General features: G+C 36.5%; 1 protein-coding gene across 1 annotated transcript in view; it reads right to left on the bottom strand.

The window, feature by feature from the left end:
• Window positions 1–336: 336 nt before the first annotated feature.
• LOC106877535 (tetratricopeptide repeat protein 39C) overlaps window positions 337–10,082 on the bottom strand; it is a 38,907-nt gene continuing 29,161 nt past the window's right edge. Inside the window, exons 7-14 of the mRNA XM_014926460.2 lie at window positions 9,659–9,713; window positions 8,908–8,960; window positions 8,267–8,376; window positions 6,936–7,059; window positions 5,011–5,108; window positions 4,524–4,625; window positions 3,930–3,965; window positions 337–3,039 (exon numbers count right to left, since the gene is read on the bottom strand). Coding sequence (XP_014781946.1) covers window positions 2,956–3,039; window positions 3,930–3,965; window positions 4,524–4,625; window positions 5,011–5,108; window positions 6,936–7,059; window positions 8,267–8,376; window positions 8,908–8,960; window positions 9,659–9,713 — 662 coding nt within the window. The 3' untranslated portion in view covers window positions 337–2,955. The remainder of the gene's footprint in view (window positions 3,040–3,929; window positions 3,966–4,523; window positions 4,626–5,010; window positions 5,109–6,935; window positions 7,060–8,266; window positions 8,377–8,907; window positions 8,961–9,658; window positions 9,714–10,082) is intronic.

The raw sequence follows: 10,082 nt of genomic DNA, 5'->3' as shown, positions 1-10,082 counted from the left end.
TTTTTATATTTGGAACAAGAAAATGTTACTATTATCTTTATTATTGTTTCAGGCAGTTTCAGCCATTACTCTGCAAACATTTGAATGGCCTTGCAGCAGAAAATAATGGCAAAAAGTTCTGGTTCATGTGCTCTTGTTATATTTAATACAAGATAATGGTTGAAATGTCTGTGTATTCTTGCTGTATTTGGTACAAAGAAATGTTGCTAATGAAGTTACTTTTAATTTTATAGATATTCCAAGGAATTCAAGTCATTACACTGCAAACCTTTCGGTGTTCTTGTTAGTTGTTGCAATAGAATGGCATTAAAACAAACGAAACAAAACGAAACAGAAAAAAGGAAAGAAAACAAAATAGTTTTTATTGTTGTATGAAAAATTTAATGTTTTTTTTTTTTTTTTAGTTCATCAAAACAATTTGGAGTGAGTAAGTCACTGAATAAAACTCTAAATTTGTAATCTGTTGAACCCATGTTACAACTTGATAGGTTCTTGTATGGGTTGCTCCTGTGTTGGTTGATTGTTTGGTACAGCAGACTGGTAGAAATGATCAATAAATTCATTTGGTTCTAGATAAGATTTCATCATGGAATGTCAAAAATAATCAACAATAATCAGTCTATCTACTAATCATGAAACAACACATAACTAACAAAACCACCTTCAAACTTGCTACAATGCTAGGCCTCCATAGTATTTGATTATCTCTCAGCAAATATGCTACAATCATTATTTCACAGATGTGAAGCTCCCCTCCACTGTATCATCTGCCACTACTTACAACAGCTTCTGTTCTTGTCAAGTAGCTATTTGCATAGCTTTCTGCTCAGCCTTATCCGACTCCATCTTCTATCACCCTCACTATGTTTTCCCTGCCAGACCTAGCACAAAACATTTTGTCCAGTCCATTCTCTTCAGAACACCAACTGTCTGTAATTCCTCTTACAATTACATGTTTTTTCTCTGCAAATATTGACCTTCAAATGTTCAAGCTGAGCATCAATGGCAGTAATCTCACCGGTTCCAGAGAGCCTGCAAAAGTCATGGAAACTGCTCCTACTCTCCTGACTAACTTTTAAATATTCAATCTATAACATTTAGATCAATACACTGATACACTGAAGTATAAGAAGATACAGCAAGTGATGTCATGAAGAAATCTTATCCAGAACCAATCTGATCTCAAAAGAGATTTGTGAAAAATGATAAGGAATCTTTGGTTAAAAACAATAATAATAATAATAATAATAATAATAATAATAATAATAAAATCCCAGACTAATAAAGATGATAATGTTCAAGAGGGCAAATAAAATGAATTCAAAGAAGCTCAGACTCTGGAAAAAAAAAAGTGATGCTCAATACAATAATACTATAAATGTTTCTGACAAACATAACTGCTTGCCAAGAAGGGTTCATCAGGTACCAGAGAATGAGGAGAAGGTGGAACTTCAATAAGGAAGTTTACAACCCCCCCCCCCCAAAAAAAACAATGTGGTCAGCACAGTAAAAGCAAACCAGACAAGGTAAAAAGGGCTTAGCTGGTAGCTCTGAGAGTGAAAAGACTTGTATAAGGTGACATATCAAGTCTGAAAGAAGAAAGACCAAAAAGCAAATAGGATTTACTTATGAATAAGATCGTTAATTATAAAGGAGAGCATCAAAAGCTAAATCTAATATAAAAATCAACTCAATTGGAATCTATGTCCAACAAAAGATGTTACTTTGTGAAGAAAGATAAAATATGTGAAACCAGCAGAAGTGATTTCTATACTTTCAACTGACTACGGTAAACTGTTTTCTGGAATAGCTAGTATTGCAACAAAAACCAAAGGTAACTTTAAAGCCAAAGAGAATTATATTCTTCAAAGAGCAGCAGTGTCTCCTTAAAATCCATTACCAGTGGCACCTCAACTCTCAAGTGTTTTGGTAATCTATCAGAAATAAAAAAAGAGAAGTAGTAAAAGATGTGAAATTGCAGAAAAATAAAAACCTCTTGAATCAAAGACATCAGCATGGTCGGGTTGCGTTTGAGTTTTAAGGCTTCTGTAGTCCCTTGGTCTATACCAAAGAGCTTGACTATCAAAAATGTGGATTTATCATGGACAGATGACAAAAACTTATACAGCAGATCCTTCGCAGTGCAAAGTAGATGTGAAAAAGAAAAAAACCTTGTCTGTCAAACGTGAAGTTCTATCACTCTCTACAAAGAAAACTCCATACAAACAGACATTTTATATATATATATATATATATATATATATATAATGTATGTATGTATATTAATACTCACAGATACATACTTGAACACACATATGTGCATTAAAAATAATTTTTGAAGTAAAAGGGGACCCAAGAAAAATAAAATAAAACAAAACAAACTTCTATAATAACGAGAGGCAACAATGTTTGGTGTGACTAGAATGGTAGTAAAAAGTGAAACAAGGGAAAAAAACATCAGAATGTGTGTGTGTGTGTGTGTATAATGTGAGTATGTAATGAGAGAGAGTGAGGGAAGGAGAGAAAAGGATGGGATGGCATTTATTCACTAATAAAACCAACAAAAATAATAATGAAAAATATTTTTTAAAAAAACAAAGAAAACGGTGTGTATGTGGGGTGGGGTGTGGTGGGTGTTTTTAGGTGGCTTGTGTCTATTGGCTAGGACAAGGACATGTGACTTCTGCCAGTGGTATGATAAAAAAAGTAAAACAACAACAAATATAAGAAAACTGGCTGCTTTACAGAGCCCTGGGTAAGTTTGCAACAGAATATGTGTGTATGGCAATCCAACGGCAAGGCAAGGAGGGGACAGAGGGACAGAAGTGATAGTCCTCTCCTCCTTCCCCCCACCATCAATATAGTAGTAGTTGTTGTTGTTGTTGTTGTGATTGCCCAGACTTCACTCCAGAGAATTCTAAAATAGCCATACATCAATCAACCAAGTCCCCACTTCTAGCCAGCTGGTTTCAGGTTCCGTAGCATGTTGTTGGCCCTCACTGTTAAACGGTTTTCAAAATGATAATCTTTGTACTTCTCCTATAAAAGACAGAGAAAGAAAAGGATCAGGTAACAATACACAGACCAACAGACAGGTAAATAAACCAATAGACAGCAGGAAAAAGCATATCAATAAATATAACAAAAAACAATATAGACACACAAACACACACACACATATATATACATATATATATATATATATATATATTGGGTCATCTCATATATAATATGGTTCTTTCAAATGCATGAACTAAAAGTCAGAGGAGGCGGGATAAACTACCTGCATCAACTTGCTATAAAAGCAGGTAGTAATTTTACCATGTCCTTATTCTTAGTGCAAGTTTTGAAGAGTGCAGCTCGATTTTAACAGTTTATTTTTTCAAAATTACAATGGAAGTGACAAAGGAGCATATTCGGCTTATTTTGTTTTATGAGTTCATCATCATCATCGTTTAGTGTCTGTTGTCCATGCTGACAGAAGTCTGAATGTGTACAGTAGTAATCCGAACATGTCTTTAAAAAGTGAATGCACTATGTTTTACAAAGACTGGAATAACACTGCTGGTATAGCATTGATCACAAAAGTTCACAAAAAAAAAGACTGACCAGGGAGCAAAACATCAATAACAATAGTAATCATTATCATTTTACACACATCCCAATTCTTCTTCTGACAAAGACACCACTGTATCTTCCGGCAAACAAGTTGAATCTTTCAGACCAAGATTTCCAACCCAAAAAACGTAGGTCAACTTCTACACCGAGACAATCTTGGAGAAGGAAAAGTCACTTGTGAAATGCTGCAGGATTTGCGAAGATGATGGAGATGTTTCAATGCTTACTCTACGTGTTTACACTATATGCTACATTCACTTGTATGCTGGAAAATATGGTAGACATTGACTGGGTAGAGATGTAAAACATACCTTAATACACTGTAACAACTGTATTGATTTGGCAGGCTGGAAATAGAAATTATAAAAAAAAAAACATTTTAAATATTAAGGAGACATGAATAACATGCGAACACATAAAAAAAAATGCTACAACTGTGAAAATTATACAAAAGGACTGGGGTAAGATAGTATTTGATAATGATAGAAAAATAATAATCATCATCATCATTGTTTAATGTTTGTTTTCCATGCTGGCATGGGTTGGATGGTTCAACTGGGGACTGGCAAGCCAGGAGGCTGCACCAGGCTCCAATCTGATCTGGATCAGATAAAAGGTAAAGACCTCCTTTGGTCATGACTGACCATGGGATTGCACCTAGAAAGTTACCCTCCGAGGCACAAGTCCGGGCAAAGTTGTTTATGGAAGACCAGCAGTCACCCATGCATAACAGCCTCTCATCTCCTCGCTACCGATGTTATCCAAGGGAAAGACAAAGGGGTAAGTAAAAAAAAGGAAAAACATCCAAATCCAATTGTACAAAAAAGAGAAAGAAAGAAAGCCCTTTTCTGACATAAAGCTGGTATCAGAGACGTGATTAGTTTGAAGCAGAATTGCAGTCTTACCTCATCTGTAATATAAATGGAAGCCAGTTCATAGAGTGAAAATGCAGCAACATGCACATCATCTTTCTTCCCACTGCACCTAGCCAGTGCTTCCTCCAAATACTGCAACAACAATAAGCATTCATTTTACAAGAGTTGTCAGACATATTTATCATTGGTCAATTCTTTTGCTTCTTCTTAATTCAATATTCTATTCATGCAAACAACAAAGAACATCATACTTGCTGACATGTACTTTACTGATACAATTTATAAGTGGAATGATAAAAATATTCAAGGCTTTCCGAAAGTCCAATATGTAACAATTATTATTGTTGTCCAAATTCCGATGATGGAAGAGTTTGTTTCTTCTGCTGAGAAGAATACTAATAAATGTAAATGACAGACTTTATCGTTCGTATAATTTAATGCTAAAGAAAGCGAAACTAAGAATTAGCTCTAAGAACACAAAACTGTTGTTGACAGGAAATGGCCAGTTGCTTCTTACCTGAATGGCAAGTTCTGTATCACCAAGTTCCTTATGGATGGTACCTTCTAGAAGACACTTCAAGTGGAATATCCGAGCATCTGTTTGACTCTCACAAACTGCACAAACATAACAATATAAAACACTTGTAAGTTTATCAAACATAATTAAAACAGGAAAAATAATAATTGCAAACAATATGATAGGCACAGGCATGGCTGTAGTTAAGAAGTTGCCTTTTTAACCATGCGGCTTCAGGTTCAATCCCACTGTGATCAAAATGAATTAGTAAAACAAATCAATCAACTAAAAACTTTTTTACCCCTTAATTAAAAATATATCAAAATATATCATTCACCTGGTGAACGATTTGATTGTGTAATTCCTAGCGGGTTCTGTTCATCTTGATGAGGGGGTCATTGCCGAGATGCGCTTTAACTTGCAATTAGACTGCAGCAGTGAACTCCCAAAATGAATGCAGATGTGATTTTTGACATGCCCTTTTTTGGAACTCTCTTACGCTTCTTGGCTACTGGACCTACCATGGATTGCTTCATTAAAAACAAACTATTTCTGTTTATCTAATTCTACCTAAGAAAATGGAGGCTACAACAACCAAAGCCTCCACCACGGATCCTTTGTGAACTTTGCAACAGATACTTCCATGCAAGAATCGGCCTCATTAATCATCAGAGGCATTAAACACGGACAGAGGGAAAGAAATGGTCAAGAAGAAACCAAATAAATTATCGGACACACGATTAAACGCCGCCGCCGACCTAATTCACTCATAATGCATTGATTGGCCCAGGGATATAGTAAAAAGACATTTGCCTGAGGTGCTACCTAGTGGGACTGAACCTGAAGCCATGTGGTTGCAAAGCAAACTTCTTAACCACACAGCCATACCCAAGCACATGTTTATTAATCGGAATAGATTGCATCAGATGCAACAAACACAATAGAGTTGAACATAAAACACGAGAAGTTATTTGCTAGACTAGTGTCCTAATCAATCTTATCCAGAAGGCCACAGTACCCCAGTTAATTTTATCCAATAGATCAGTGTTCAAGCTAATCTTATCTGATAGAGCCAGCAAATCAACTTAAAGTAATGCTAAACGCATGATGTAAATCCCCCGCCCACCACCACCACCACCACCACCACATAAGACATTGACATATTGTTTGTAACTCTTCCTCCTTTGCACCCACCACCACCACCACCATTCATATGCTTTTCATGCTGGCATGAGTCAAATGAGTTGTAAAGTTTCAAGTTACTGTTGGTAGACCATATCACATTTGTAAAAGGTGCATTACAGAAGTTTTGAGACTTTCTTTAGCAGAGGCAGTTATAACTGTCCTAGATTATTATAATTTCTGTATATCATTATTATACATTTAATAAGCTGACCTGCCGACTTTTGATATTCCAGACTGAAGGAGACTGATGTAACAACACTTTGAATACACCTTACTAAACACAGCTTGCCACAGCTGACTGGTTTGCAGAAACGTTCGAGACATTTGGAAGCTCACTACATAATAAAGTTTTGTGTTAACCCTTTCGATACCAACTCGGCTGGAACCAACTCTGTCTCTGTAGTACAAATATATCTTATTTTCATAAGTTTTGAATTATAATCTTCCACCAAACCTTAGTCACAATTTATGTTCCTAGCACTAGCTGAATGGTAACTAAGTTATTTTACTAAATTCTTTGTTATATTTAAAATAATTGAAAGAAACGTAAAGTATCGCAAAATAAATACGGTAACGAAAGGGTTAAACTAGATAAAAATGCTACAGAAACTGATGAATTGCTCCAGACTGGTCATGGACAGATGTTTTGAAGATGAAGGTGGTTGTGGAAAGAGTCCTGGACAGAGACTGCTGTAATAGTGATGCACAGGACACAGTGCAGCCCTTCAATATCTTCTCACCTGTAAGCATTCGACGTAACTCATCGTCAGTGCAGGTAGGTAGTGCATGCCAAAGGAAGACCAATTCAAGAGTGAAAAGTTTGCAAAATTCTTGCGTGACTTGATTGCTCTTCATTTTTTCAGCCTGAAAATAGAGAAAGGAAAAAATTTATTGCATTAAAGAAAAATAATCTCCTAATAAAATAATGAGCATAGTGTTTTCATATATTTGTACATTATATATATATATATATGTATATATATATATATACATATATATATATATATATATACACATATATATTTGTGTGTGTATATATATATGTATATTTGTCCAAACATCACAGAATAAGAGTAGGACAGAGTAGGAGAAAGAGTAATACAAGTGAAGGGAGAGGAGAGAAAGTAATAGCAATGAGAGAAAGAAAGGGGTGATAGATGAATAAGGAAGGAAGGGGTGAAAAGGAGGTATGTGAATGTTTGTGTGTGTGTGTGTGTGTGTGTGTAGAACATCACATTTCATACACATTCCTCTTAAATGTGGGTTTTTATTATTATTATCATTGCTTTACGTCTCAGAACGTTTGGTCGTGTTTGTTCTGGCAGATTCTGTGAGAGCGGACAGCAGTCTGCCGTCAGAGTCTCACGGGGTCTCTTTCCACACATTATAAGCCTTGATACTTGGTCATTAATCATCATGGGAGACATTCAACATCCAAGTACCAATCTCAAAATCCTAGCTGTCCCCAGCAGAGCAGTTTTTCGGGGCTTCCTCTGCTCTCATGTCAATTCCGATTTCTCTGACATATTTCTTGAACTTGGTTCCTAGTACTCCGAGTGCCCCTACAACTACTGGAATGACAGACACTCTCCTCACACTCCACATTCTTACAATTTCGTCTTTTGGTACTCTGTACTTTTCAATCTTTTCTAGTTCTTTGTCACTTATGTGTACGTCTCCAGGTATTGCAATATCTATGCTCAAGAACACAACACACAACCCGGTCTGAGAATCGAACTCAGTACCTCATGATTGTGAGCCTGATGCACTAACCACTGAGCCAACACACATACACTTGAGACAAAGAGAGAGGAAGAGCTAGGGAGGGAGGTAGAAGGCAAGAGAAAGTGACAGACTGACCCTTTGCCAAACAGTGGAGTAACATCCATTAATTAGCAAAATAATTAGGAAGAAAATTACTAAGCTACAATGAAACCATGTTTCTTGAATTTTGGAGCTAATAGAAAGTGTAGCTCTTGCACCTATGGTGCCTGCCATAAAACAGCTAATAAAAGTAAAAAAAAAAAAAAAACATTAAAAAAAATTACTTTAAAAGAAAAAGGTAACTTACTCGATGTGATGCAAAGGATTCAATCTGATTGTTCTTGCTTCGCACAAGGCTTGGCACATCTTGGAAAATGTTCTGGGCATCCTCAGTGTCCCCCAGGGATCCATGACAAACTGGAAGAAAGAATCACAGTTCAAGTATCATGTATTGATAAGGTGTATAGAGGGATGTGAATGGGGTTAGTTTAATCCTTTAAATACTATCCGGGATCTAGGAGACATATTTTGTGATTTAAAGTGACCTTTTATTCAAAATTTAAGTTCCAAATATTAGCTTAATAATGACAGGGTAAATTTTTCTAAATTCTTCATTATTTTTGAAATTAATTGAAACAAATTCAGAGTATTTCAAAAGAAATAGGGTAACAAAAAGGTTAATTATTAATTAACTGAGATTGAGAGACAGACAGACAGATAAAGCATGATGGAAAGAGAGAAAGAGAATAGAGGAAGAGATGCAGAAGCAGAAGAAAATACAAGGATATAAAGAGAAGAGAATGGAAAAGAGGAAGGGAAATAGAGAAAGGACAGAGAGATAGAGAGGGAAACAGTGTGTGTGTGGGAGAGAGTGTGTGTGTGTGTGTAAAAGAGGGGGAAAAAGGAAGAAACAGGTAGAGAAAAAGAGAGAAAGCAAAACCAACTCACCAGCTAGAAGATAAGAGTAATAACACTTGGACCATTTGGATTCATCCCGAAGTCTGAAACAGAAAGAATAATAATAATAATAATAATAATAATCATCATCATCATCATCATCATTTAACATACGCTTTCCATGCTGGCATGGGTTGGATGGTTTGACTGAAGACTGGCGAGCCAGATGGCTTCACCAGACTCCAATCTGATCTGGCAGACTTTCTACAGCTGGATGCTCTTCCTAATGCCAACCACACCTGTTTTTTACGTGCCACCTGCACAGGAGCCAGTCCAGCAGCACTGGCAGCGACCTCGCTCGAATGATGTTCTTCACGTGCCACCGGCACAAGTGCCAGTAAGACGATGCTGGTAACAATCACGCTCGAATGGTGCTTTTTATGTGCCACTGGCATGGGAGCCAGTCAGTGGCCCCTGGCAACGACCATGCTCGGATGTTGCTTTTATCGTTCCACTGGCACAGGTGCAATGGGGTGGGGAGCACCCCGTTACCCATACAGAGGAAGAAAACTAAGAATTAGAAAAAAGGGCTGGGTAGAAATGGTGAGATGAAACAAGCAGGGTGTTGGGTCTATTGACTGACATGGTACTGGGCCAAGAAGCAAAACGGACACGACAATCATCACCATCACCACTATAATCATCCTGAGCTCCACACTGATGACAATGATGATGATGACTCTCATCAGGTCTACAAAAACGAGCAACGAAAGGTAAATAAGATGAAATTAGCAAAGCTCACCTTTGGAAAGCATATAAACATTCTGTCCATCTTAGTTTCATCAAGTTGCACCAACCTAGGAGAATAAAATAAAAAAGGGTTTTTGTTATCGTTGATTAATGGATTAGTGGGGTCGTTAGAGCATCAGGAAAAATGCCAAGCAGTTATCTGTTCCAGCTATTTACATTCTGAGTTCAAACTCTGCCAGGTTCAATTCTGCCTCTGATCCTTCTGGGGTATCATTCAGAATACTTGCAGTGTGTAGTGCAACAAGCTCGTTCGTTAATACTCTCGTGGTTGAATACATTTGATTTATATTGTAATTATAAGTTCTAAATGCTAACTCAGAAAACGTTTTCAGTGTAGCAACTAATACATAAAAAAAAAAAATATTCATCATCATATATATATATATATATATATATAATTCTATTATTAATTGACG

Source organism: Octopus bimaculoides, chromosome 24 (assembly GCF_001194135.2).
Source record: "Octopus bimaculoides isolate UCB-OBI-ISO-001 chromosome 24, ASM119413v2, whole genome shotgun sequence".
Classification (NCBI taxonomy): domain Eukaryota; kingdom Metazoa; phylum Mollusca; class Cephalopoda; order Octopoda; family Octopodidae; genus Octopus; species Octopus bimaculoides.
Note: the sequence above shows the minus strand (reverse complement) of the source record. Positions and strands in the feature narration are given on the sequence as shown.